The sequence below is a fragment of the Penicillium maclennaniae genome (genome assembly GCF_028827695.1).
Source record: "Penicillium maclennaniae strain IBT 15551 chromosome Unknown utg000003l:1.0-5670915.0:1.0-5674809.0, whole genome shotgun sequence".
Classification (NCBI taxonomy): Eukaryota; Fungi; Ascomycota; class Eurotiomycetes; order Eurotiales; family Aspergillaceae; genus Penicillium; species Penicillium maclennaniae.
Window position 1 is genome coordinate 4,061,686 of NW_026623215.1, and position 26,707 is coordinate 4,088,392.

The window sequence follows — 26,707 nt, forward strand, 5'->3', positions numbered from 1 at the left end:
TCTGTAGAGGTAGAAAGTCGATAAGACCGGTGTACACGACCAAAGATCGGAACAGCTTAGGTTCGCCAAGAGCTCCGAACCACCGCCGCAGACCGCGGGTTCCTAAATCTCGAACTTCGAGTGGCGGCTTATCGATTGTTCCTCTTTTCCCCATCGGCCTGAACGGTCTTCATTGATTTTTTTGTGTATTTTTTGCTCTTTTGCTCTCCTTTCTGTTGCATATCATTTATTCTTCCTTTTATTGTCTTATATAGCATTATCTCCCGCCCCACTACTCCCCATGGGCTTTTTCGACCATCTTCAGAAAGGAGGGGCCTTCTCTCTACGGCCTCAGAAGACTCAGATCCGCAAGGTCGTTCAAAAAGCCCCAGCCCCGGCACGATTGACGACAAAAAATCCGGACTGTCGGTCATCTCGAGTCCAGTCTTCGACGGAGCGGAGCCGCAAGACGCACGCGCTCAAAGCCCGATCGGTCTCGAGTGACGCAGACGCCCGCCCTGCTAACCGACAAAACACGCCTAATCGCATACGAAAGCGGACTACCCCCGAGACACGGCTTTCCAGTGACGATGATGCTAGCGACAGTGATACCTCGTTCGAAGTGCGCAAGCGTGTGCGCACGAGCGCCAGTGCAGAACCCGACCCCGACAGACGGATTCGCTCGGTGAAGGCATTTTCAGATGAAGGACGTCGGCCGTTTAAGATGGTCCATGCAGCGGATATTACGTCTGGCCAAAAGGCTGGGAAGTTTAAACCGGCCTTTGGAGTCGCCGGTAAGCCTGCGGAGATCCTCTTGCAGTATCCCAGTGCTTCGCCAAAAGAAAGGTATGCGCTTCTAATTGTGACCATAACTTTGAAAAGGGGGATGGCTGATATTTGACGACTAGATTCGACTTCATGGTCCCCAAAGACAACGAGGACTTTTCGGCCAATCGACGACATCATGCAGGTCATCGAGACCGTCTCCGACAACTATATACCGGCTGAAGAGGCGGACGAGTTTAATAATGAAACTACTGGGATCAGACGGCGATTGCGGCGTGCTTTGGCTGTGACGTCGGAGACCCAGTTCCGCGAGGCGGTCGAAGATTATAACATGGCCATCACTAGGCTGAGAGAGAGCGGTAGCCTTGCGAAGCATTTGGACACAATCCAGCGCATAAGTCTACCTTGGGTGGAGCGCATTCTGACACAGATTTATGCGCGGACGGTGTCTCCCCGCGTCGAATCCCTCCGGCAGTACGAGAACGGCACGGACAATGTGTACGGCGAACTTCTTCCCAGATTTATCAGCAACATCTTCAAGGAGACCAAATTGAAGTCAGGTCAGGTCTTTGTTGATCTTGGCTCGGGTGTGGGCAACGTCGTTCTCCAAGCGGCACTTGAGATTGGCTGCGAGAGCTGGGGCTGCGAAATGATGAATAACGCATGCGACTTGGCTGACCTGCAGCAATCTGAGTTCAAGGCTCGCTGTCGTCTCTGGGGAATCGCGCCAGGCAAGACACACCTTGTGCGTGGTGACTTCCTCGAGCAGGAGAGCATCATTGACGTACTCAAGCGAGCAGACGTGGTGCTTATCAACAATCAAGCATTCACACCCCAGCTCAATAATGAGCTGATTAATCACTTCCTCGACATGAAAGAAGGCTGCAAGATTGTCTCCCTCAAGTCGTTTGTTCCAGCCGGGCACAAGATTCAGTCGCGCAACCTCAACTCTCCCATCAACCTTCTTCAGGTCCAGCAGAAGAACTACTGGTCCAACAACGTCAGCTGGACCGACGTTGGTGGCACCTACTTCATTGCCACCAAAGACAGCTCTCGACTGAAACGCTTTATGGATGATACGCTCTAGATATCGACTGATCACTTGGATCTGAAGGTCGTGTTGTAAATGGACCTTCTTCTTGGTTTGTGTATATTTTCACGTTTCCCACTGGACATATATCTGGTCTATTGTATCATACCATTTCGAATTGTACAAAAATAGACTATTCTGTGAGCTAGTAAATCCCTGTTCTGGTCAATGTACATCTATGGGTTGGCTATTGAGAACTTCCGATGCCTCGACAGGGGTCCTCAAGTTCATGTAAACTTCGATGCATTATTCATGGCATCGGCTTCCTGGCCCATCCGTGCCATCCAGCGGTCAACAAGATCTTGATTCTCGCGCTGAAGTTGGCTTGTCTTATCATCGGCCATATTGAGCTGTAGGTTAAGTGTCGCGATCTCGTCTTGGAAATCCTGTGGTGAATCGGTCAGATCGTATCAATCTCAATTGCCACCTGCGCTCTTGAATAGCCCTTTTGTGTAAAGTCTGTGCCTTATAAAATCTGCCTACCTCAAGTAATTTGGCTTTCTGACGTAACTCTTCGTCTCTATCTTTCAGACGCATCTGGAAATGGGCTCTTTCATGATCGAGGGTGTTGAGGCGCCGGCCTTCTTGAGCACTTCTCTTGCGAAGTTTTTCGTATTCCGCATTCACCTTGTCCAAGCGGTCTTGTAGTTCTGCCCGGGATCGTTGTGCCGCTGATAGTTCTGCACGGGTAGTGTTAAGTAGCTCCGTCGCAGAAGAACCCTCGGTCCGCTGCTTTTTAGAGGGCGCTACCGTAGTCGAAGCGGTGTGAATTTCATGGCCAGATGACTTAACTTGACCTGGGCCAGCGCTGATCTCAAGTGGTGTGGTGAGCTTGGCAGTGCGATCTGCGAGCCGGGAATCTATGGAGCTGTCAGAAACATTTAGACGGGGTCGTACTGAGATGGAACGGACAGGCATCGTAGAGTGCGGAGTTGGCCTTTTCCCTTGAATCTCGCACTGCCAAGGCAGCCAAATACTCCTCTCTCCACAGGGTCATCGGCCAAGAACGAAAGATCGGAGTGAGGAATGTGTCGAATGCGATGATGTCGGCGCTATCTGTTATCAGCCTCCACCGCCCCCCCTCGACCGCCCGGCCATGCATCATCACCCGCTGCAACCCAACTCCAACTCTCCTGCAATCTTCAACACCCTCAACCTCGGCTTTACCTACTGCTCGAATTCGCATTCGGGCCCTGATCTGGTGCTTTAATATCGCTTGTCCAGTTTCCTATTCACACCGTTGTCATGGCGTCACGGAAGAAGGTCCTCCTGAAGGTACGGTCTCCGCAGCAGCTCCGGCACGCGATGCTTTAATTTAGTTCTTGGCTAACGTGCCGTCTTTGTGTTATAGGTGATCATCCTTGGTGACAGTGGTGTTGGAAAGACCAGTCTGATGAACCAATATGTGCGTTTCTTTTCTTCCCGGCCCATTCAGCTAGCGCCCGTCGACAGCTTGCCTTTTTCACAACGCTAACGAACCGCTTTTTGCGGTCATCAGGTCAACAAGAAATTCAGTGGGAGCTATAAGGCCACTATTGGAGCTGATTTCCTCACCAAAGAAGTCCTCGTCGATGACCGACTAGTCACCATGCAGGTAAAGGCTGCTCGGGTATCCGACAAGCTTGAGCAGTTTAACTAACTTGTCACGAATAGATTTGGGATACCGCTGGCCAAGAGCGATTCCAATCATTGGGTGTTGCCTTCTATCGAGGAGCTGACTGCTGTGTCTTGGTCTACGACGTAAATAACTCCAAGAGTTTCGAGGCACTCGACAGCTGGCGGGACGAGTTCCTGATCCAGGCTAGCCCCCGGGATCCGGAAAACTTCCCATTTGTGAGTCCTCTCAGGATGATAAATATGCAGAATGAGAACCCAGCACTAATGGACATTCGCAGGTGGTGATTGGAAACAAGATTGACGTGGAAGAGAACAAGCGCATGATCTCTGGGAAACGGGCCATGACATTCTGCCAGTCCAAGGGCAACATTCCCTACTTCGAAACCAGTGCCAAGGAGGCAGTCAACGTTGAGCAGGCATTCGAGGGTGAGAAAACACCCAACCCGTTGCATTGTGTTCACCAACGCTAATCTATCACTAGTCATCGCCCGCAGCGCGCTCGCACAGGAAGAGGCCGAGGAGTTCAGTGGCGAGTTTAGTGACCCTATCAACATTCATCTGGACAATGAGCGCGATGGCTGTGCCTGTTGATACCCCTGTCCGATACTCATGACGTTTCAGCGATATCCTCTTTTCTGCGTCCTTTCTTGTGTCGAACCGTTGCTGGTGGTCCTCGGTTTCCGGTGGTTTCCATTTGTAGAGAAGGTCTTCGATCTGTTGTGGATACTGCCTTGTAGATTCTTTCGGTTTGTTATAAAGCGGTCGGACCTTACCGCGGGACCTCACCGTTGGACTGCTCTTGCTTTGATGGTCAGATTTAATTTCTTGTCTACTGCAATACCGATCATTTTCTATTATGGGAATATATGTGCTTGTATACTCAATCCCCATTTCACGATTCATCCTGTTGCTTTGAGAATGAGACTCAAGGCTTCAAAGAAGTATGAGCATCTTTGCATTCATCTATGCATTACTCGGAACAGTTGACCGTTGATGGGACCCTGGCCGTTCTTATCGCTCCCCATCCCACGGGGCTTGGCATTTCCTCTCCACGTTTCTCACCACGACATTTCCTCAACTCCTCACCTTCTCGTCTCACCTGCCTCTCAGTCAGCTGACTGATGGTCGTGGCTTGCCCCCCATAAACACCTAGGCCGACCCGGCGGACTTCTGCTCCCGTAGCCACCGTCCCCGCCATCGCTCTCGTGCCACTCCAAGTCAGCGACCATGGCACCCATCGCCGATGCGCCGAGCCCAGAGGTCTTTGGCATAGCCCGACGAACCCGACGAACCCTAGGAATAGCCCTTTTGCTAGTCGTGGTTTTCTTATGGACAGCATCAAATTTCCTCGGAAGCGTACGCGTGCCCATACCAGCACCATTCAGCCCGCTATACAACGAAGACTGACAGCAGAATACTACACAGACGATCTTTGCCGATAAGACATATGCCAAGCCCTTCTTCGTGACCTACCTTAACACCTCGCTGTTCACAATGCCCCTCGTTACCATCCTGATCAGTCGCACATGGAGCCTCTGGCGCACCAATCGTATCTCCCGCGTGGACTCCCTCCGGAGCCTGCTGCATCATTTGGACTCAGATGATCCAAAACATAGCGAGGAGCGCGATTATCTGCGTAACGGGTCCTTGGAGGACTATGAATCTGGTGGTGATGAGCGGGACCTGGGACCGCAGGCGGGTGAAGGAAAGCTGGGGTTAAAGGCGACGGCTAAGCTGAGTTTCCAGTTCTGTTTACTTTGGGTATATATCCTGCATGTCCGGGTACAGGGCTTGTGCTAACGCGGCGCAGTTTACTGTATGTCATTTGCTAATATCGCGTTCTCCGGGCTACGAATCTGACGTGATATTGAATAGGCGAACTACTTTGCTATGGGGTGTCTGCAGTACACGACTGTGGGAAGCACGACCATCTTAACATCCACTAGCGGTGAGCGTCATTCGACTCTATGGAGTTGAAGCAAACAGCAACTGACCATTACACAGGAGTCTGGACCCTCGTCTTCGGTGCCATCATTGGCGTCGAGAGATTTACAGTCCGCAAATTCCTCGGCGTAGTCGCATCCTTGATCGGTATCATCCTGATCTCGCGCGTGGACCTCACAAAACCAGAGGATGCCAATACCACCGCAGATGGCAGCCAAGGCTCGTTCCTGCACAAGACGACTGCGGAGATCGCGCTTGGAGACGCCATGGCTGCATTCAGCTCAATCTTGTACGGCATCTACACGATCGTCATGAAGAAGCAGGTTGGCGACGAGTCGAAGGTCAATATGCAATTATTCTTCGGTCTCGTCGGCTTCTTCAACCTCGTAATGCTATGGCCTGGGTTCTTCATTCTGCACTGGACGGGCGTGGAACCATTCTCGCTTCCGGATACGAAGCGGGTCTGGACGATTATTCTGGTGAATGCCGTTTCTTCATTCGTCTCTGATATAGCATGGGCGTACGCCATGCTCCTCACGACTCCTCTCGTCGTGACCGTCGGCCTCAGTCTGAACATCCCATTGTCTTTGGTCGGCCAAATTGTGCTTCAATCACAATATGCCAGTCCACTCTATTGGGTCGGTGCTGCTATTGTATTCCTGTCCTTCTTGATTGTCAACCACGAAAGCAAGATAGAGGACGAAAATTCGGCTGAGATAGTCCCGACCGTCCTCTGGTGAGTATGAAAGCATTCCTCGCGATGATGTGAGGTAGACACATTTTCTTCCGCTATACAGTGTGTTCTCTAGCACATGTCCACCTTTATGATTTTCGGTTTGTCCTTTTTGCGCCGCGTGGCCGGTGCCGTCTTAGATTTTTTCCAACTAAGCATGTTCAGATATACCAGAGTCAGTACGGCATTGATTGAGACAGTGCAGAGTGAATAGGATCCAGGCCTTTGATTGATTCAAATTACTCTTCGTGCATCCTAAGGCCCAGTAGACTCATAATTACGTGCGCACCTACTTATCAACAATAGAAAGAGAAAGACCTTCACATCCAAGGGATGAGTTGAATACCCAAACATCTTCCTCGGACCTTCAATCGATTGTCAAGGGTCAAGGAGATAATGGAAACACTAGTGAAGAGATCAACAAATGCAAATAAAATAGATCCTTGCTGAACAATACAGAAGATTCAACGCCGGTCTTCTCCCTCGACACAAGAAACCTGGGTATATTCAATTGAGAGATGTGAATTTGAATGAGATATTCGAATGAAATGATTGGGCCAGGAGACGGGTATCAGGATCAACCGGTGGGAGAAAGACAGGGTCAGTAGAATGGCAATCGGTAGGAATTGTGGAAAGGGCGAGGGACGAAAGTCCATTCAGGTAGATATACAATGCCTACGTCGCAACGGCAGGGGTAGTGCCGAGTTTCTTGCGGAAAACGATGACGCTCTTCAACGCGCCCAGCCATCGTGCGAGGGACTCTTCGTCCGGAGCGCAAAGCCGGTAGGTTTTCTCTTCGGCGATGATCTGCAGACAGAATGTCTTGGACCGTGACACTGGGTCGACTTCGGCGGCATCAATCACTTGCGACATGGAGATGATCTTGAGCGCGGAATACTCTTGCTCGTCCTTGTAGAAAGCCAAACTCTTCGGTCGTAGCACCACCCAGAGCCGCTTCCACTGTCGTACGGTTCCCTTGATCCGCAGTCCTTGTAGGTACCCTTGGCACACTACCCGTTCGGGATCGCGTAAGATGAGTTCGGACTGTCTACTCGTGTCGCGTGGTATGCCCAGGTCACGCGGCAAGCCCATGTCGCGCGGTAAAGACATGGGTTTATCCTCCGGGGCAGAAAGAGATAGAGTATGAATTGACGGCATGGAGCGCAGGCGGCTTCCCCGGGCTGGCGAGGGAGCGTCTGAAAGCTCCGAGTAGGAAGTGATTTCATTTCCCGAATATTCCTGAAGGCAGGAAGGTTTGCGGGCTGACGGGCCCGGAGATCGAGTCCGGCCTAGCTCGGGGGAGCTGGCACGGCCGGCGACATCGAAATCGGAGTGGTCGGTCGTGTCTTCAATCAGCTGTTTACTGATTGCGGGGAGTGCGCGTATCTTGGATAGGGCCATAAAAGCAGCTTCGTCCTCATTGCCGGGAACTTCGGCGCGGATGCGATCGATCCAGTCATCAGCGTCGCGCTCCGAGAGCACCTCAAACCGGTAGTTTTTGGAAGGGGTGAAGACACCGAAGACGTGCTGGCGATTGGAGCGGGGAGATTTCACTGGGGCCACGGCTGTCACTTCGGAGAGATTGATGGAGACGCGGATGCGGGTGGCCTCCTCGTCCTTGTATACGGAGAGGAGATTGGGCCGCAGGACGAGGTAGGCGGGCTTCCAGGAGGCGCGGAAGACATGCTTGTGCTTGACGCGTCGGAAAACCTTTCCGGACTTCAAGACACGATCGAACTCGAAGCTCCCGTTCTCGTTGACGGGAGAGAAGGTATCCAAGTTGACCTGACCGTTGCGGGAGGGCGGCGCGCGAAAGTGAACGGAATGGTCGGGCACTTGAATCGCGGAGGATCTGCTCTGTCCCTCCGACAGCGAGGGACGAGCCAGTACCTGATTCATGATGGCCGTGAAGACATGTACGAAGGAGAGGGAGAGAGGTCTAGAGCAAGGTTCGCTGTTTCTAGTGTTTCAGGAAAGGGGGGGGGAACCCCGCGGCGTTGGGACGATCGTTGCCCACGACGAGGCCTGTCCGAGGAAGAAAAGACCATCAGGTGTGACCCGGTTAACCAGGCGAGGGTCACATTATATACTTATGGTCTGATGTCAACCTGAGAGCGGGGACGAGTCATGCTCAGATCCAGTCCAAGGCTGACCGCGGGTCAATCCCGATCGAAATACTTAAGTACTTACCCAGGAGTCCGGCAGTTATATAATCGGGGAACCAATTTGGCTGCCTGAGACACTCAGCACTTAGCACAAAGATGGAGTCCAACTCCATTGCCCCGTCTACATGCCTATGATCCCTTCGAGTAAGCAGGCACACGAACAGGGTCCAGAGTCGCGAGTCCAGACCATCCACTGTTCAGGCCACATCGCCCGTAGAGAGTGGAGCCGCAATTGCTAGACCCCGGTACTGTCTACTTCATTTCCCGGCTGCACAATACTGCCGATACAGGTACCGGTACATGGCTCCTTTCCCTTCTACGTTGACGAAGCTTGGGATCGACTTTTCAACGACACAATCGTCCTTTGTATGGACCGGCGATGCCATTGGCCCCGGCCGCACTCGGCGTAACGGCCGGGTCGTCCCTGACGCCCCTAGACCCCGATCGACATACGCTAGTTTCAGGTGCGCATCACACACGAGTGAACCCTTGCTGCGAGCTACAGCTGTCTGTATCTGTGGACGAGTCCTTATACGTTCCGAGTACTTCGAGAATACCTCGCGATCATCAATATGATTCCGTGTGATAGGCAAGCAATATGGAGTGTGTCTCCAGCGTCATTGCCACATCGGGGGGCTAGGATCGCTTCGATTTTCACGTAGACGCCGAACCATATAGACACAACCCCATTTATAGACGAGCAAGCCTTATAGAAAATGCCAAGTCTGCTGTACTTTGGGTGTACCTACATTGACTGCGCACTGCGTGGGTATCACAGCGCTACGCAGGGACAGGTCCACGGCAGTCATAACCAACTACACAACAGACAAATACAAATTAGACCGAACTATGGAACCACGAATACCCCAAGATGGCAAACAGGAAAAGTAAAAGACACCCTCCCAAAACAGAGAGGAGGAAAAAAAAAACTCTCCTATCCAAGTAAAATACACCATGCTTACAAGGCAAATACGCCATCCAAGAGCGGCAACACGAAATAGGGGGGCAAAGAGCGAAATTAACGGTTTCGGTGTGACGGGCCACAGACGCTTGCGCCTCCCTGGTCTTGGCAGACACTTCTCCCATCCCCATCTCCCTTCCCCTTCTCTTTCCACAACCTCGAGCCTCTCGACTCTATTCATGCCCTCCACCCCCTTATCTCCCTCATCGTTCACCTCCGTTGTGTTGCTCCCGACGCCCTCTTCTCCATCTTGGGTCTGAGAAGGTTAGTTGGGGGAAGGAGAAAGGAGGCATTCCTCCGGCCATTCGTTTTTGTCTTGTGAGATCTGATCGTCACTCTCCTCAAAAAAAGGTACCCGTTCACTCCGGTACTACTTCTGCCTCCACTCTCGACCCGTCGACAACGTGCGGCCTTGTTACCCCCCGGAGTATTGTCTTGAGTCCGACACAACTCGATTCCGGCCCTGCTGCTTGGGTCCCGTCCACTTGATCATCGTGGGGTCTTGGACGCGTGCCCCCATCGCACTCATGAGTTTCATTCAGCGCATTACCAAACGGCTGCCCAGTGCGCCTAGCCTCCCCTTAGAAGATATCTCCCGCGAAAAGGGCCACGGTTCGCCGCGGTTCGCCTTCTTCCGCCGGCGCATTCGCTTGAAGGGCAATTCTTCTATATCTATACCCCTGGGATTTGTTTTACTATTTCCATGTCTTGTAATTGTCTTCATTTTACTTCTTTTTGTCCGACATCCTTCGTCTCCGGGGGCATTCTAATTCCAGCGGGCACTCCGCCCTCCATTCGGTACGTCTCCCTTCTTCGCCCAGTCCAGGCGTTGCAATAGCTAACCGTGGTCTCTTCAATCCAGCAAAATCAGCGAAAAGCACGACAAAGTCTTCGCCACCGGCTGTATGCCCATCGATGCCGCCGAAATTGCGAAAGCCCCTCGTGCCAACGCTGCCTTTGTCGTTCTTGCGAGAAACAAGGAGCTGGAAGGTGTTATCCAGTCTCTCAAGTCGATCGAGCGTCACTTCAACCGCTGGTGGCACTATCCTTACGTCTTTCTGAACGATGGTGATTTCGATGATGATTTCAAGGCCACCGTGATGAACTACACCAGTGCCCCCGTGGAATTCGGCAAGATCGATAACTCCATGTGGGGTTATCCCGACTGGGTCGACGAAGAGGTCGCCAAGGAAGGAATTCGGAAACAGGGTGATGCCGCTATTATGTACGGTGGCATGGAGAGTTATCACCACATGTGCCGTTTCTACTCCGGGTAAGTAACCCTTTCGACTGCAAGAGTGCACTCAATACTAACAGCGGTCCAGACACTTCTACAAGCACCCCCTCCTGATGAAATACGAATGGTACTGGCGCCTGGAGCCCGAGATTAAGTATTTCTGTGACATTACATAGTAAGCCTGCCTTGTCCATTTCGATGCTCCGTCCAATTACTCACCCGAAGCAGTGATCCCTTCCTCAAGATGATTGAGGCCAACAAGACGTACGGTTTCACCATTGCTGTAAAGGAACTTCGCGAAACTGTTCCGAACATTTTCCGTTACGCGTCAGCCTACAAGCGCAATAAAAACCTGCCGTCCAAGGGCTTGTGGGAGATGTTCTTGGAGCGTCCGGAAGAGCCCGCCGAGCCAGAGGCAGAGAAGCAAGATAAATTGCCTGAAGAAATTCTTCAAAGTGAAGTCGGTGACAATGGTCTTGATGACATTGACCCTGAGGCGATGGAGGGTGAGAGCTACAACATGTGTCATTTCTGGAGTAACTTCGAGATTGCCCGCCTGGATTGGTTCCGCAGCAAGGAATATGAAGATTTCTTCCAGATGATGGACCGCAGTGGAGGGTTCTGGAATGAGCGTTGGGGTGATGCACCGATCCACTCCCTTGCAGCTGGTGCTCTTCTCGGTGTCAAGGATATTCACTACTTCCGCGACTTCGGATACCGACACACCACCATTCAACACTGCCCCGCCAATGCTCCCGCGCGGCAATTGCCCCGCGAACCCTACCTTGAGAGGACCACAGACGATGAGAAAAAGCGGATTGAAGAGGATGAGTACTGGGCTACACCTGACCCGGTCAAGGAGAATGGTGTTGGATGCCGATGCCGCTGCGATACCGACATTGTCGATGTCGAAGGCAAGCAGGGCAGCTGCTTGTCCGAATGGGTCGAGGTCGCCGGTGGTTGGGCCTCGCCGTAAAGCCATCACGAGCGCCTCGGCCATGTGTATGCTTCGTTTCTTCCCTGTGACTCCATACTATTTATTTCGGCTACGAGCATCACCTGGGCTTGCCCCACGGGAGTTTCTGCTGAAACCTGCGAGTCATGTTGACCGGGATTTCCTTTTGGGCGGCGTTCAATGGGTTTGACGGCTTTCTTTTCGGATGATGGCGAGACTTTTCATCACCCATGTTGACATCTTCCTGTAGCATGCTGCCCCCATCACTGGGATTAAATGTGTGCTGTTTCTATTTGCTCGACGGATGGCTATCGTCTGGGAGGATCAGGTGATACCCCAAGACCCAAGTTTTGTTCGCCGATGTTATATTTGCCTGCTCCCTGGCGTGGGCTGCCCGCTTTCCCTTTCCAAATACTTCTTTTGGGGTCATCTTGTTCATTCACGGACATACATACCCGGCCTCTGTGATGCTGCAGGTGTGATATGGGGTCGATCTACCCGGGAAGAAAGGTGGCAGCAATCTCGCCCTCCTGCGTTGTTATGTGTTTCGTGTTTGTTAATTTCCCATCAGTCACTTGTTTCCCCGGCTCTTCCCAGCCTTCCCCTGCCGTCGCACCTGTGGTTTTGTCTTCCAGCATGCATCCATGAAATGTACATACCTTGTGTTCCTCTCCCCCCTTACCCCGTGGCAAACCCCACGGGTCTCACCTGTCGCATTGTTTCCAAACCTCCTAAATCCCAGATTCGAGCATGGCTGTCTATAGAGTATGGAATAATCATCGGTGGTTTACGCAGAGAATGAGATCAGTATAATGCGATTCCTTTATGTATTTTCAGTGGCTGAGGTAGAGAGGAAATAGCCATAGGCTGCTAACAGCGCGGTGCCTTTTTAATAGCAGCTGCTTTGGCGTCAGATATTCTGCATTTACCCAAGTGGAATCAATGGAACCTACATATTTTGATCCACTCCAAGCCAAGACGGCTTATAGTGCTTAGCCAAGACGGCTTATATTGCTTAGCCAACAGCACAGACATGCTCTCCACATTGAATTCGAGAGTGGGCCCTGAAGACGCTTGGCCATAGACAGTACAAAAGTAACTAACATTGCCCCATCAACTTGCCTATCTATTGATATTGAAGACACATCACGGAGGCGAGAAGATATTCAACTAGTGGACCGGACAGTCTTGAATGCCAGTCGTGATTCGTTAGGAGTAACCCAAGTTCGTCTGGAGAACATCAGTACGACATTTACTATCAGTACCGCTCAACGTTGGAGAGCAAGGTGACATTCAAGAGGGGAACATCCAAGAGGGGAAGGTTTGGGGTGAGGGGGTTGATAGTGAATTAATACTGGGCAAGATGCCGATCAACAAACCCCTTTCTTCATCTCGGACATTTCTCCAACGGTATTGTGAGGATGTGGATGTTCCTCCTTATTGGGCTGGCAGCAGCCTTTAACAATCCCGCTGGTGTAGACATTTGGTGCGGCAAGGCCTATCGATCGACGTAAGTGATTCCATTTGTTGCGAGACTCAGGCTAAAGGTCCCTCAGTAATGCCTCGTTCGAGCCTGGAGGCTGGATAGAAAGACCATCTCAATCTCCTGTACCGCTCTTAGATCTGAAACTCCGCCCGCGCATGAATCTCTATACTCCAGGTGATGGCAAGGGGTCATTTATTGTTGATGCGGAGATCTCATACATTCATGGTGAACCCTGGGAGATCACAGACCATGACTCGCAGAGCCTCAATATCGAAATCGCGATTGACGAGGCGCAATTACATCTGACGCACTCGGTATCTATCAACACCTCTTCCAATGAGCTGGAGTTCCCCCTGTATGGTCTCGCTCCCCGCTTCGAGCCCTACCGTGTCAATCTCAAAGCCAATCGCCAGGACGGTGGCCGTGTGTACACTGCCACCACTAATCTCTACCATTTACCCGAGCGCACAGATGGCGGCAGCATCACGAAGCTCGACAGTCTGTATGGCGGACTTCTGGTACAGGACTATGCCGATGACTCTTCATGGAGCCCGCTACTCCCATACTCCTACTACGTCAGCTGGGATGGCTATCTCGAGAAATCCCTAAGCAATATCCAAAGCTTCAAAGATCAAGGCTATAATATCATCCACATTGTACCCGACGCAGGCCTTGCAAATGAAGCTTTCAACTTCACTGAGCTAGGCAAGTTCCTCAACAAATGCGACGAGGTCGGTCTGTGGGTGATGTATGACATGCGCTGGACATACGAGAACCTCACTTCGGTTCAGTATCAAGTCGATATACTCAAAACACACAAGAGTATGCTTCTCTGGTATGCAGGTGACGAGCCTGATGGTCAAGGGGGACCCACTGAATGCAACCAAGATCACGTACGACCTGATCAAATCACTAGACCCATGGCATCCCGTTTCACTCTGTCTGAACTGCTATAATTTCTATTACGAAGAGTACTCGTCGGGAGCAGATATTGTTCTCTCAGATGTGTACCCCATTGCCGTCAACACGAGCTGGTCTACCGTCTATGACACGGCCTGCAACACAACGTATGGCTGCTGTGGCTGTGATGATTGCCATGGCAAAATGGAAGATATCTCGACTCGACTAGATACCTTCGTAGAGTACCAATCCTGGGTCGGAAGTTCACCGAAAACTTTCTGGGGCGTACCCATGGCCTTTGGAAATGAGTCCTTCTGGACGCGGTATCCCACTGCGGCGGAAGAAGTGACCATGACCATGTTGAACTTGAATCATAATGCAAAAGGGATTGTCATGTGGGATTATCCACCACCGATGAGTTGTCTAATATTACAAGCAAGTTGAGTCAGGTTCTTGCGAGTGATCGGGCTGCGAGGTTCTTGTTGGGCGCGGCTACGGTTCCGCTGCGGGTGACAGGGCATTCTAAAATGGATGTTTCGAGCTGGATGGTTGGGGGTAGAATGTTGATTAATATCCTGGCTCTCCAGACGCCTTCTTGGTCGAATACTGTGACGACCGTATTGCCTGGTGATGCGAGTGTCATTCAGGAGGTGCTTTGGGGATCGGGAGGCTGGAATCTGGACAATGGTGAGCTCGTCAAGAAGGGGGGACATGCGCTAGAGACGGATATTATTATTGTTGAGTTCGAGGCTTGATCCCTTGGTGGAGTGCTATTTGCTCCATGGAGCTTGATATGACGAAATCACATTAATGGCTTCATTTCTCTCTTATACTTCTCCAAAGTGCCCACAGTCGCGGGTACTTCTCTTCAGTGATAGAGCAACTAGATAGGCTCGATCAGTTTAATAGAATTTGATTTGATTTGATTTGATTTGAGCCAAGTAAAGGCGATACCTTTTATGATTTTCGGTTTCTTCCGCAGCCTGTATAGAGGTGGTAAGAAGCATGATAAACTTATGACTTTTGAGCGTCGCCGGGCCCTTTGGTAACTTGGTGCATCGTATGGTGTCCCACCTAGCCGCAGCCCCTCAATGATTCATCTGCGCAAAGGCTTTGGAGGCAGGGCCAGAAAAGAATTGCTCAGTGTGTATTAGACAAGACCATTTTGAGAATGAATGTAGTCATGTGGGAAGTTTTGACCTAGTCGTTGACGCTGAGAAAGTGCTCACTAGTTGTACCAACTTGAGACCAAAATTTTACTTGATAACCTGAACTGGGACACATTATATCAAATTTTCTGTAGCAAGCGACAGTAATTCATCAACAGGTTATACAAGTAGGGATGTAGGGATATACACAAACAATTAAGTGGCAGTATCTGACGCAGTTAGTGTGGGGATCTGAGGGCATCATACCCGCGTCATGCCCGTGCTACATTGATTATCAGATTGGGGAACAGTATTACACAAGATACCTGAAATCCTGCAAGGGCACCATGGTAGATGTCAGATGTAAACAATATGAAATTGTGAGTGCCTTGTGAAATGATATGATCGAATGTTACTTGCTCGGGTAGCGTTCACCTCTCCATGCGCCTCTACCCGGGACCACATAGATGTTCGTCTACATAAGGGCGTCATGTCGGACGCTTTTTTTATGTTGTTGTTGAACATCTTGAACTCATTCATGAAGGCTGCAACTATCATGAAAATCCTTCCAGAATGTACAGCCAGAAACTTAATTTCTCCTCGGACATTTTGCCAGCAGAAAATCATCTGAGAGATCGCCGATTGTATCCCAACACAGTAGCAGGTAATCGAGCTCATGATCGCTAATTGACGTCTGTACCACAACCTGAAAGATTACATCTATGAAGAACGGAAATACAGGAATTCTGTGGGCATGCCAACACGGTATGTGTACGATTCCTCGAGCTTGGAGCCGATCCAAACTCCGAATTTCTCGTGGGCTACATTTCGCGCTGACTACTCCATGTCGCTTCCTATGGTGGACATATAGAATACGTCCAAGTTCTTCTCTTATAGGGAGCCGATCCAACTGGCAAAGATGGATCTGGAGATACGCCATTGTTTCCTGCGATCAAGAACGGCGATGCTGCCATGGTGCAAATGTTGCTGGAGACGCGGGTTGATCTCAATGTTGAGAATGAGTCTCGATATCTGGAGGCGACTCCGCTCGGACTGGCGATACACCAGGAATTGGGTGCCATTGTTTGGCTGCTGGTGGAAAAGGGTGCAGGTCTTCCTTCTTAGGGGTGGTATGTCTTGGTGATCATCATGAACATGTGATATGCTTGCTGGCTGGCTGATATCATGTCTCAAGGTTCATGCACTATGATATGTCCATTCCAGAGCTTTGTATTCCGTAAAACTTCCATATTTGAGTTTTCAAATACCGTGGTGTATATTTCGCTGTGCACGCTTGCTCAGAATGGCACACGTGGACCAGTGAATATAGCATAGTTCGAGGCAGTCCTATTTCTAGGGGCATTCATGCTCTATTGCCGGAGGATCGATTACGAACCCGTAGAAGATGACTGATACGTTGGCGCTAGAAGGGTTCCTAGAGTCATCGACGAACTAAGCTCAGGTGACGTCAGCTTTGACAAGAATGTCAGCGGTAGGAGGGGAATCTCAATCCTTGGGGCCAAGCGACGATGTTCGTCACTTTGTACATCTGGTCAATCATCTCGTTCATGGAAGGAAGACTGTTCAAGTATGACCCGCGTTAAGACTATCTCAAAGCGTGTCAACATGGCAAAGCCCCGCAGAGAGGGAGATCGGTGGGGCCGAGTGGAGTGACCTTCTTATCGGCGACGTAAGTATTGTCGGAGCTTCAGAGCCGTAATTCAGCGCCGTGGAAATAAGCAAAATAGCATATGCGATCTGGTAGCTTCGGCCTGAAGTACCATGACCGTAGCCGTTGCACATAGGGAAGTACAATGTAGCTGATCCCCCGCTACCGTTGATCGTATTCTATGCTTATCACCTCCAACGGCCCAAGTGCTTCTCCATCACTGCTTCCAAGGTTTCCCCTCTTTCCCAAATATCTGCCCAACCTACATTCAAATTGCCTGGTACCTTTGGTGCCCTTTGAAGTGTCTCTCTTGCCCTGAGTCAGACACCCCAAACACCTGACGAGCGAACTCCCCGCGGACCCACGGGGGCACATGCCTCTCCAGTTCCCGGCCATCAACGTATGCTAAAGGCTTCTTATTCTACCCCTCTCTTCGCTTTGACGTGATTTTCACTTGATGCTCGTCTCTACAATATGACTGATGCTCCGGAGTCGCCCAGGCGTCCACCGAGCGCCGCAGCTTCCCATCTTCAGTATCCGACCCTCCCGCCCCTCACGGCCTCTGTAGAGCAGTGGCTATCCCACTCCCGACCCACCAACAACATGGCCTCTGATCGCCCCTCCGAACCTCCTCACAAGTCCTTGAGTGATAGCTGGGCTACTCTCAGTGTTTCCGACTTGCATTCAGAGGATGGTAACCGGTCCGAACAAACCGACACCGCGTCGCTGATCGACCAAACCACACCCGACGATGTCGCCAGTCTCGACGAGCGGTACAGCAGCAGCGAGGCTGATGGCCCAGATGAGGAATATCGCCGTGATCAGGAATGCGAGGAGACACATCGCGATGAGGCACCGAGCACCCGGGGATCTCAACTATTTCCCAAGCTCTATACTCATGCTGCGGGCATCGACGATAGCGGACTCACAACAAGACCACGTCAGTTATCCGAGCTCATCGAATTCCCGGAGCCCGAGATGTGGCCGGAGACTGAGCGGGTTGAGTTCAAGCATACGACTCTTATCTTCGACGATAAGATGGCCGCGGCATTAAAGAGTCAACTACCGGCCATGTTGCTGCCATCTAATACAACCGACTCCATACTCATGGCCACGGTCCAACAAACCATGACCAAGCACAGTCTGGACCTTGACAAGCCTTTCCGCGTGCTGTACGTTGGCCAACCCGAATACCGCAACATCATTCTTGACAAGATCGGCGATGTCCTGGTCTCAAGCTCATCTACTGGATCGCCGAGCAGCTCTGCTGAGTCTTCACGCTACCATGTTGTGCCCACATCGTTTGGAGCAGGTGCCGTGCCAAACTTCGCCGAGTTGCTTCCTATTCATGTCCAGCTCGTCGTAGACGAGTGCATGGAAGCTACTGTGGGCTCCTCGCAGGACCAACCCCAAACCCTGCATTTAACGTTCAAGAATCGACCATCCTGTCGGTCATGGTGGGATGGAGACAAATACTGTGTTTCATCAGCATCAGAGTGGACTCTTCCCGACATGGCAATCATTTTTGTGTCTAGCCACGATGATGCTTCAGTCGTGCAAACCCAACGGCTTGCTCATGCCTTTTTAGAGCGACATGGAATACCCGCAATGGTCATCTCTGAGGAGCCGATGTGGGAGCGTGTCGGTGAAACCGTTCCGCTGAACCAGGATAGTCTTCACATGTGTCTGGAGTCTCGAAACGCTCAGACCGGAGAAACAGTACTCCTTCGACGCTACCCAATCGATCTGGAGACTTTCGAGAGTATTACCCCTAGCCAGCTCAATAGAAACCTAGCTTCTCTTATGGAGCTCTATCCCAACAAGTTGCACAAGACAACCGCCGATACTCCAAGCCTGGCTCAACGATGCTCAAACCCTGACCCAGAGAAATATCCTCTCAACTGGATACCTCCAGCGTATGCCAGCAGGGCTTGTGATGTTGCCCCGATGCTGCGTTTGGTCACGCTAACTCTCATCTCGGCAATCGCCCTCTCAGTCGGTTATGCCGCCGTCAAGACCGTGGTTATTTTTCTCGCCCAATGTATTGCCGGGTCCGCTTTGTCTCACATATCCTCTCCATCCCTTGTACCCATTCCAACGACTGCCATGAGTTTTGAAAACGTGAGACAAACTGCCTTGTCCGTTCGTCCAGATGATCAAGTGGGATTACTTCAAAGCCAATCTTCGGATAACGCTATCATGGAGCAGATCACTGGACTTAGCATTGCAGGCTCTGCAGAACCCAGAAATCCGGACAAATTTGAAATCCAAGTTGTTGGAGATTGCCATGTGGTGATAAAACCGCCTCGAAACCTTGCATCTTCTAAGAAGCAAGCACGATTCAACGTCAGTGTTCAACGATACGATCAAGCCCTTCCTTATGAATTGTCTAGGCTATTTTATGATGTCTACTCACTACGATTGGATCGAGAGGAAGCTTACGGCTTGATCAATGTTACAGTCACTGCCAAGTCAAAGATACCCATCAGACAAACTACAGTGGTTGACTTCGGTACTCCATGGCTGAAGATCGCCAATTGGAGACGGGCAGCCCGCATCATATCTTCGCAGGTGACGAAGGAATTGGGAGTCGTCCAAAGTAATCTTAACGAGGTCTACGGACGACTCACCACCGACCTTACTGACATCTATGGCCACATGACCACCGACCTGACTGATTTCTATGGGCATCTATCCACCGACCTTCAGTCCATTGCGGGAAGTGTCGCCAAGAGATCTCACCATCTGCGAGCTAATGCTGAGTGCCTTCACCTGGATGGCCTTCATGCTCGAGAAAGTCTGCGGTCGAGCTCGACGCAGCTCTCGACCTTTGTCCACAATGCTCTTGGACAACTCCGCAGTGCAACTTCTGTCCTACACAGCCGCTCGGTCTATATTGATCAAGAGGCCAGGACGTTGTTCGGCGATGCGAGGAGCTTCTTGGAGAACTCTGCTGCGAAGGTCAATGTTCGCTCTATGATAGACCGAATGCGCAGTACAAACTATGCCACGCTCGATCGGGCTCAGACCCGCGCACGTCAGGTTGTGGGGCTTCAATCTGCAAAGTCTGATTGCTCAGGTGATAGCCGCAAGTGTTGAGAGCGTTCGCCTTTTTTCCTTGCTTATTCACGATTTGATCTTGGCTACTGGTGGGGGTCCTTTTTGTTTACGGCGATCGGGCTAAGGGGCGGGTCTGATACTTTGGAACGGGGTAAACACGCGAATATCTCTTCGGCGCAATGCAATTCAGTTGAAAGTATGAATAGTATTTGATCCCCAGATAGGTACCTTAGTAATTTACAGGTCATGTCCAAATATGTCCACGTAAATAGAAGGCAAAAAAGGGAAATTCGCCCCTCGCATTCAGCCCAAGGCGGTGGCGGTTCTGCCCACGCGCACCCAAACCATTAATTTTTCCCCCCTCATTGCCCCATTTTCTGATCAACAAAGCCAATTCTTCCACTGATTCCTACCTAGATCTCGGTGTCTACCACCTCTCTCCCCTCTTCTTTTTATTCTTTTGCCTTTGATACATCCTCCCAACCACCGCCCGCCATGTCTGACGCCGCGGAGACCAAGCCCGACCCCACCACTCAGGCTCCTGAGGAGACCAAGCCCGATACCGCCACCACCGGCGAGGGCGAGAAGACTGTGACTGAGGCTGCTGTTGACACGGCCAAGGAGGCTGCTGATACTGCCAAGGACGCGGCTGCTAAGACCACCGATACCGTTTTCTCCATGTTCGGAGGCGGTCCCAAGAAGGAGAAGAAGGAGGAGACCGAGGAGGGTACGGATGAGCCCTCTGGCTCTGCCAAGGCCCAGAAGGAAAGCGAGGTAAGCAATTATGATATCCGGCATGGGTTTGGTGCGGGGTCAAAGCTATGAGACGTGTCTGTTGCAACCAACATATCGCGGGGGGGAGGTTTTTCTGGCCCCTGCATGATGTGTAGTCGTTCTTCAGCTAGACTTGAGCTTACCTACACCATCTATCGGAGCTTCCCAAGTTCCAAGGTTATGTTAGGCAGATGACTCACATCGCATCTTTCTAGAACCCCGAGGACGAGGCCCCCGAATCCCCCGATGTCCACTTCGAGCCCGTCATCCGCCTCACCGAGAAGGTTGAGACCAAGACCAACGAGGAGCTCGAGGAGCAGGTCTTCAAAATGCGCGCCAAGCTGTTCAAGTTCGACCGTGAGAGCAAGGAGTGGAAGGAGCGTGGTACCGGTGACGTTCGTCTCTTGAAGCACAAGGAGAACGAGAAGACCCGCCTGGTCATGCGCCGGGATAAGACCCTCAAGGTCTGCGCCAACCACTACAGTGAGTCGATATTCATAGACGCTTTCTAGAAGCATATTACTGACTGGGAATCAGTTGTCCCCGACATGAAGTTGAGCCCCAACGTTGGCAGTGACCGCAGCTGGGTCTGGAACGCCGCCGCCGATGTCAGCGAGGGCGAGCCTGAGGCCCAGACTCTGGCTATTCGCTTTGCCAACAGCGAGAGTGAGTTTCTACATTATCACATGTGTCGTATGAAAAGCGTTACTGACTAGCTCCAGACGCCAACCTCTTCAAGGATGCCTTTGAGAAGGCCCAGCAGGAGAATGAGAAGCTCTTCGGTGCCGCTAGTGAGCAGTAAATCGGCCACTCTCCCGAAACAAGCCTCACCCTTTTGCTTTGCACCGAGGGTTGAGGACTCACGCCCGTGACGCGCTCGTTGCCAGCCGTCTCCGAGGACAGGAGCTTCCCCTGAAATCCCTTGCCATCCCTTCACCAAACTATTCAACAACTATGCTCTTCACCCCATATTCCCATTTTTACCCCAATTCCCTTCCCCGACGACGCGATGAACGAGGCAGCGATGATGTTGATTTCCACAGCCATCGTGATGTGATTATGAAATGGAGGGCAGTTCCCAGGTCCTACAGTCGGCAGTAGATAGAAACCCCCTCGAATATACACCCTGCACGTCACTCATGAACTCTGAGGAGTGTCTCTGGATGTACATAGGCCGTTGTAGCCAAAGTAAAAGCTATACCTGGACATCCCGAGGCAGCTTGTTCTCGAGGAAACATTTCCATCTCCAGAAATCAGCTTTCAAGCGTCAGCCGCGAAAACTGTAGCTCGAATAATTCCACGAAATTCGTCTAGTCCGCCGAGTGAGGATCAAGTGAATGCGATCGGTGTGGAGGGTCAATGGGCGGACTGATCTGAGTTGTCTCCCCGTCGACCTCATTCTTCCCTACTCCCGTCCCTTTCATCCACCTCCATTGTTGGCGACTCCAACACACACGAGAAGTTTGAAGTCGGCCCTTCTTTAGTGATTGTCGACTGCAAAGTGAATCTTACATACCGCCTCGCCGCGAACCTCGCGCGAACTCTCTCAACCGATCCACCTTCCGCGCATACCCCCTCTGCCCCCGACACCACGCCCAAAAGAGCCTTGAGAGAAGCTAGTCACTCGCTCATTCAAGATGCCTGACGTGAGTCTTTATTTAACTTCCCGTTGTTACATATGCTGGCGCCGCTGGCTCTGTGGAAGCTCGTGCCGAATTGCTGGCGCCCGGCGGCCTTCGCACCCGCTTCGCGCCCTGTTGATTGCGACTTTTCACTGGCTCTGGACATTGTTCTGAGCTTTACTTGTGCTTTTACATGTGCTGATTCTTGGTTTCCGCCGTTCAGGTTAAGCGCAATGTCCGTCTCGTGACGTCGCAGCACATCATGTACGTGATCAACCTCATTCTCCTTCCTCGATTCGAATCGGTACCCGTGCTTCGGAGCCTGCATTCTTTTAAAAGATATAAGTCAGATCCTGTAGTGCATAATGCGCTCTTTCGGAGACAGTGAACATTGAACTGCTCGCGCGTCACCTTCGATCTCACTATAACATGCACACACACACACACACACACACACACACATGAGAGGATTGGTGCACTAGCTAATGGGGTGAATTGCAAAAACAGTGACAAGCCCTCCGAGGTTGAGGGATTCCCTCAACGAGAGTGGTCTATCGAGGTCTATGCCGTTAACGAGAAGGGCGATCTGGTTCCTGCGACTCTTTTCGACAAGGTCATCTATCATCTTCACCCGAGTTTTGGTAGTCGCGCTGTCCAGAGTACGTGGATTCTCCGCTCAGGTTGCACCTGCAAGGTGTAGTCTAGAAGAATGATAGCTGACACGCAGATTTGAAATTCAGCCTTTACTAGGCCACCTTTCCGCATCTCAGAAGAGGGATGGGGTGAGTTTGACATGCAGATTGAATTTGTTGCCGACAAGTCCCATATCATTCAGCACGATCTGAACTTTGCCCAGGAGCGTTATGAGTCCAAGCATGTCGTTGTAAGTCTCTGCCTCTCACTCATTCCAAGTATCGTACCTGACCCAGTGATTCGCAAACAGGTCTTCAAGAACCCTAAGCCTGCTCTCCTGGAAAAGTTGCGCGAGACAGGTCCTGTCCCCGGTGATGAGAATGGCATGAAGAACAAGCGTGGCGCGACTGGCGAAGAAAGCGCCAAGAAGAAGAAGCGCACTGACAAGAATGTAAGGTTCCTTCATCGTCAAGATGAGATCTCGAGCTGACTATCATCTCAGGTTGATATGGACAAGTTGGCCGATGGTCTGCAAAAGCTCAACGAGGACGACCTGTTGCAGGTTGTGCAGATGGTCCATGATAACAAGTCATCGGACTCTTACACCAAGAACGACGTTGAGCGTGAGTCCCTCCTTGCCTTCCTAACAGACGTTTCCCTTTTGCCTAACACGCATCGACAGAGGGCGAATTCCACGTCGACCTGTATACCCTTCCAGACGCGCTTATCAAGATGCTCTGGGACTTCACGGCGGAGCGTGGCTTCCTGTAAACCTAGACAGCATCTCTGTTCTCGGTTTTAATTCTGATTTCACCTTTTTCCTTCATCTGCAGAAATGCGGCTAAGATCTCCTGTCCATGCTTTTTTCCTTTTATTTTCTGATACTTTGATCCTGGGGAGTTAGCGGCCCTCAGAGGAACTTGGCTGGGACTTTTTCTTTTCGTGCCTTTTTCTTCTTTCCCGTAGATCCTTGGTACTGATATTGATCACCATCGGCTATGTGCACTGGAAGTGGGTTGGGCTTTTTTTTTTTTGGAAAAAGCAATGCATGTATTCCTTTTTCTAATATTCTATCGGGATTGATAGACTTCTGGTATGGATGCTGAATGAGAAAAACCTTACATGTCCAGAAATTACATTTCGTCCTCAAGTTAAAGGGCACTGTGAAGCGTTTGCGAATACCAGTAGACATAAATCAGCTCTGGGTGATTACTGATGTAGGCAAATATGATAAGAGAAGGACAAAATCTTTGGGGAAAAAAAACAAGACAGCATGGGATATCTCAACGAGAAACAGCTAGAAAACACAAGATCAAGAGTAAGAGTAAGACACGTCCGACCCGCCAGAGCACAGCCAAGCACATCGGAAAGAAGGATAGCGCAAAAACCAAGGAAAGGAAGGAAGGAAACCCAGGAGCGCAGAGAAAACAAATAAAAAAACCACAACAAGAGCCCATGATCCAAAAGTCCCGTTCCACGGTTTATGTAGTTTCAGATCCAACGCCAATAGTCCGTTTCTTTTTTTTTCTTTGGTCGATCAAACAAGGGAAGTATTCAAGAACGTTCAGTGAGGTGGGACGTTAGGAAGATAGGAGACGTAAAAGGCATGGTGATGAGACGAAAGGAGAGAAGGATAGTGTAAGGGTGAGTTGTGAGTGTAAGTGTGAAGGAGGGGACGGAAACATTGCACTGCAATTGTTTAATCGTGGATGTGAGGAGGTTTTGGATTTAGAGAACGTGGTTTCTAGCAAGAGGTTTAGTATGGAATCATTCACGATAGCGAGTTGATAGACATACAGCTTCAACAGGTCCTCCAGGCTATCGGCACTGCAGCTGCGGCCCTTGGGGATGTTGCGAATGATGTCGACAATGGTGGTGAAGACGTCGCCATTGCGGTATGCCAGCAAAGCAGGAGCTTTAATGTGATCCATCTCGGCAATCTCTTGGTGCAGCTTGACGAAGTGGATGTTGGGTTGACGAGCAGCAATGGTGACAAGACATTCCTCGACAATGGCACTGTCATCAGACTAGAAGAGGGAAAAAAAAACGAGGTCAGACAAGGTAATTTCAAAGCATCAAATCATGGGTACATACCGACGGGTCGTAGATGCAAACCACTACCACGGTGTCCGGCGTCACCTTCTCAATGGCATCGAGGTACCCCGCAGCATCGACGGTCTCCACGGCACCCCATCTGCGGCCCCGAGGTGAGGGGCGCCGCATACCGCGGCTTTGCAGTTCCTGCATTCGCGAGACACGCCACTTGCGCATGAATCGTTCCTCGTCATCCTCACTGCCGGACGAGCTGTCATTTGGCTTGATCGGTGTGTCATCGCGTGTTTTGCCGAAGGGGTCATTGCCGTTGAAACCGGCGGCGTTGAGCAGGGTTCTCCGGAAGGACTTCTTGCGGGCCCGCTCGAAGGCCTGGGCATCGGCAATGACACCCTTGGGGCCTGTATTGGCGTCGAAGACAGTATTGGGGATTTGGTAATTGGAGCGAGAGGAGATCATGTCGTCCGGGTTCTCGTCCTCGTCTTCGGAGTCGAGGACACGGCGCTGGCGCAGATTGCGGGGTTGGGAGGAGTCGGAGAAGTCAGGGCTGGAGGAGCGGTCGTGATACTGGTGATCTTCGGGGTGGGAAGAGAATTGGTGGCGGTTATTGTTCACCAACTGATTGAATTCGTCTTGGGCGGACATGGTGACGGAGGTTGGGGGAGAGGACTCTTTAAAGCGTATAGAAAGCCGGGGCCGTGTGAAGTCTCAAGAGGATTTAGGCGCTGGGCGTGAGAACGGGGATAAGTTTCAAGCAAAACCCCTGAAGCCAAAAGGAAATCTGGGACGGAAATGGGGCTAAGCAGGGAAGAGATCGACGTGAAACGGTGAAGCCCCTTTTTCACCGTTTCAGGTGTCGATGACCCTCGGGACCCACCGATTCTCGTGGTTCTTTCGATGATCATGATTCTCCGTTTTTCCTGGCCTTTTCTCGACTCTCGATTGTCGAATCCTCGATTCTCTACTCAACTTCAGTGGCCTGGATCTCGATCCTGATCCTGATCCTGATCAGGATCAGGATTCGAGTCAAATCCCACATATCGAACAATGACCATGATGATCATCCCCAAATTATACCCAACATGGGCTCGAGGATCGTGCGTCTCAATACGAGTGATAGCCCACGATCTAATAAACTCGCCGAGTCCAGCCCTGTCGTTAGCACCTGTTACTCAAATGGGTAATATCTCCCCATGGCGAGTCGTGAAACTCCCGTCGCACTAAGACCGGGATGACGCTGATCATCGCCTCGAATCCACGCCACGCTCGTTCGATGCGCCTCGTGCCGGACTCAGCCTCGTCAGGCCCGGGATTTCTCTGCACTATTTTCGGATCCGATCGAACGTGGAACGGTCCGGCTCCACTGCCGTCTACGCGGTTGGAGTTATACGGCTCGAGACCTCGTAGATGATAGGTTGTAGATCCTACCCAGCAGTTCATGCTCACGGTAGAGCCGGTGTCGAGAGGTGTGTTGGGCAAGGTTGCCCCGTTTCTGTAACTAACTCTTTGCCTCTTTTGTGGGGTTGCCTGTTTGCCCGGTTGCTCAACCATCGGGCGAGCTATGCCGTGCCTTGGGTTGCCTTCATTCTCAATCCACGCCCACGTAGATGGTAGACGTGGGTATCAATTGAGACGAGGAATCTCGCGCTTCTCTCTTCCCTGCCAGTGAAATCTTTCCGCGGACGAGAGAGTCCAGACAGTCCGAGCTTGAAACTCATTCCTGCGTGGCAGACACGTCGACCCAATCTACTGCATTCTAAGCTGACTGGCAGCACGAAGGGTGCGCGTTGCAGTTGTACACCTACAGCCCGTCTACTTCTTCTACTGGGAATTCTCCAGGCAGCTGAACCAGAGATCTTTTATGAATGCCCTATGTCTGACGCAACACGCCATGCT

The 26,707-nt window shown here is 51.2% G+C and overlaps 12 protein-coding genes across 12 annotated transcripts; 9 read left to right on the top strand and 3 right to left on the bottom strand.

Annotated features, from left to right (window-relative positions):
* Positions 1-280: 280 nt before the first annotated feature.
* On the top strand, positions 281-1,852 carry dot1 (histone methyltransferase DOT1; the record flags this gene model as incomplete). Its single annotated transcript, XM_056965294.1, has 2 exons — positions 281-825; positions 919-1,852. The coding sequence occupies 2 exons, from the start codon at positions 281-283 to the stop codon at positions 1,850-1,852; spliced, it is 1,479 nt and encodes a 492-aa protein (XP_056825247.1).
* A 230-nt stretch (positions 1,853-2,082) lies between these two features.
* On the bottom strand, positions 2,083-3,041 carry N7477_003632 (ATG16 family protein; the record flags this gene model as incomplete). Its single annotated transcript, XM_056965295.1, has 3 exons — positions 2,083-2,241; positions 2,339-2,715; positions 2,768-3,041. The coding sequence occupies 3 exons, from the start codon at positions 3,039-3,041 to the stop codon at positions 2,083-2,085; spliced, it is 810 nt and encodes a 269-aa protein (XP_056825248.1).
* Positions 3,042-3,100: 59 nt separating this feature from the next.
* On the top strand, positions 3,101-4,063 carry rab7 (Rab family GTPase YPT7; the record flags this gene model as incomplete). Its single annotated transcript, XM_056965296.1, has 6 exons — positions 3,101-3,130; positions 3,207-3,260; positions 3,354-3,449; positions 3,509-3,688; positions 3,751-3,898; positions 3,954-4,063. The coding sequence occupies 6 exons, from the start codon at positions 3,101-3,103 to the stop codon at positions 4,061-4,063; spliced, it is 618 nt and encodes a 205-aa protein (XP_056825249.1).
* Positions 4,064-4,699: 636 nt separating this feature from the next.
* On the top strand, positions 4,700-6,156 carry N7477_003634 (DMT family transporter; the record flags this gene model as incomplete). Its single annotated transcript, XM_056965297.1, has 4 exons — positions 4,700-4,828; positions 4,898-5,254; positions 5,348-5,420; positions 5,477-6,156. The coding sequence occupies 4 exons, from the start codon at positions 4,700-4,702 to the stop codon at positions 6,154-6,156; spliced, it is 1,239 nt and encodes a 412-aa protein (XP_056825250.1).
* A 668-nt stretch (positions 6,157-6,824) lies between these two features.
* N7477_003635 (PH domain-containing protein) lies at positions 6,825-8,048 on the bottom strand (the record flags this gene model as incomplete). Its single annotated transcript, XM_056965298.1, has 1 exon — positions 6,825-8,048. The coding sequence occupies one exon, from the start codon at positions 8,046-8,048 to the stop codon at positions 6,825-6,827; it is 1,224 nt and encodes a 407-aa protein (XP_056825251.1).
* A 1,754-nt stretch (positions 8,049-9,802) lies between these two features.
* On the top strand, positions 9,803-11,488 carry N7477_003636 (glycosyltransferase family 15 protein; the record flags this gene model as incomplete). Its single annotated transcript, XM_056965299.1, has 4 exons — positions 9,803-9,897; positions 10,138-10,548; positions 10,601-10,687; positions 10,741-11,488. The coding sequence occupies 4 exons, from the start codon at positions 9,803-9,805 to the stop codon at positions 11,486-11,488; spliced, it is 1,341 nt and encodes a 446-aa protein (XP_056825252.1).
* Positions 11,489-13,108: 1,620 nt separating this feature from the next.
* Positions 13,109-13,909, top strand: N7477_003637 (uncharacterized protein; the record flags this gene model as incomplete). Its single annotated transcript, XM_056965300.1, has 1 exon — positions 13,109-13,909. One exon carries the CDS (start codon positions 13,109-13,111, stop codon positions 13,907-13,909), a length of 801 nt encoding a protein of 266 aa, XP_056825253.1.
* A 1,936-nt stretch (positions 13,910-15,845) lies between these two features.
* N7477_003638 (uncharacterized protein) lies at positions 15,846-16,126 on the top strand (the record flags this gene model as incomplete). Its single annotated transcript, XM_056965301.1, has 2 exons — positions 15,846-15,860; positions 15,899-16,126. The coding sequence occupies 2 exons, from the start codon at positions 15,846-15,848 to the stop codon at positions 16,124-16,126; spliced, it is 243 nt and encodes an 80-aa protein (XP_056825254.1).
* Positions 16,127-17,144: 1,018 nt separating this feature from the next.
* Positions 17,145-19,769, top strand: N7477_003639 (uncharacterized protein; the record flags this gene model as incomplete). The annotated part of the gene is made up of 1 exon (XM_056965302.1): positions 17,145-19,769. One exon carries the CDS (start codon positions 17,145-17,147, stop codon positions 19,767-19,769), a length of 2,625 nt encoding a protein of 874 aa, XP_056825255.1.
* Positions 19,770-20,225: 456 nt separating this feature from the next.
* N7477_003640 (Ran GTPase-binding protein YRB1) lies at positions 20,226-21,306 on the top strand (the record flags this gene model as incomplete). The annotated part of the gene is made up of 4 exons (XM_056965303.1): positions 20,226-20,504; positions 20,720-20,987; positions 21,042-21,170; positions 21,227-21,306. The coding sequence occupies 4 exons, from the start codon at positions 20,226-20,228 to the stop codon at positions 21,304-21,306; spliced, it is 756 nt and encodes a 251-aa protein (XP_056825256.1).
* Positions 21,307-22,611: 1,305 nt separating this feature from the next.
* Positions 22,612-23,530, top strand: N7477_003641 (putative transcription initiation factor subunit (TAF30); the record flags this gene model as incomplete). The annotated part of the gene is given in 6 exon segments (XM_056965304.1): positions 22,612-22,616; positions 22,634-22,789; positions 22,877-23,009; positions 23,070-23,210; positions 23,262-23,382; positions 23,442-23,530. The coding sequence occupies 6 exon segments, from the start codon at positions 22,612-22,614 to the stop codon at positions 23,528-23,530; spliced, it is 645 nt and encodes a 214-aa protein (XP_056825257.1).
* Positions 23,531-24,487: 957 nt separating this feature from the next.
* On the bottom strand, positions 24,488-25,456 carry N7477_003642 (phosducin family protein; the record flags this gene model as incomplete). Its single annotated transcript, XM_056965305.1, has 3 exons — positions 24,488-24,503; positions 24,557-24,786; positions 24,854-25,456. The coding sequence occupies 3 exons, from the start codon at positions 25,454-25,456 to the stop codon at positions 24,488-24,490; spliced, it is 849 nt and encodes a 282-aa protein (XP_056825258.1).
* Between the last annotated feature and the right edge of the window lie 1,251 nt (positions 25,457-26,707).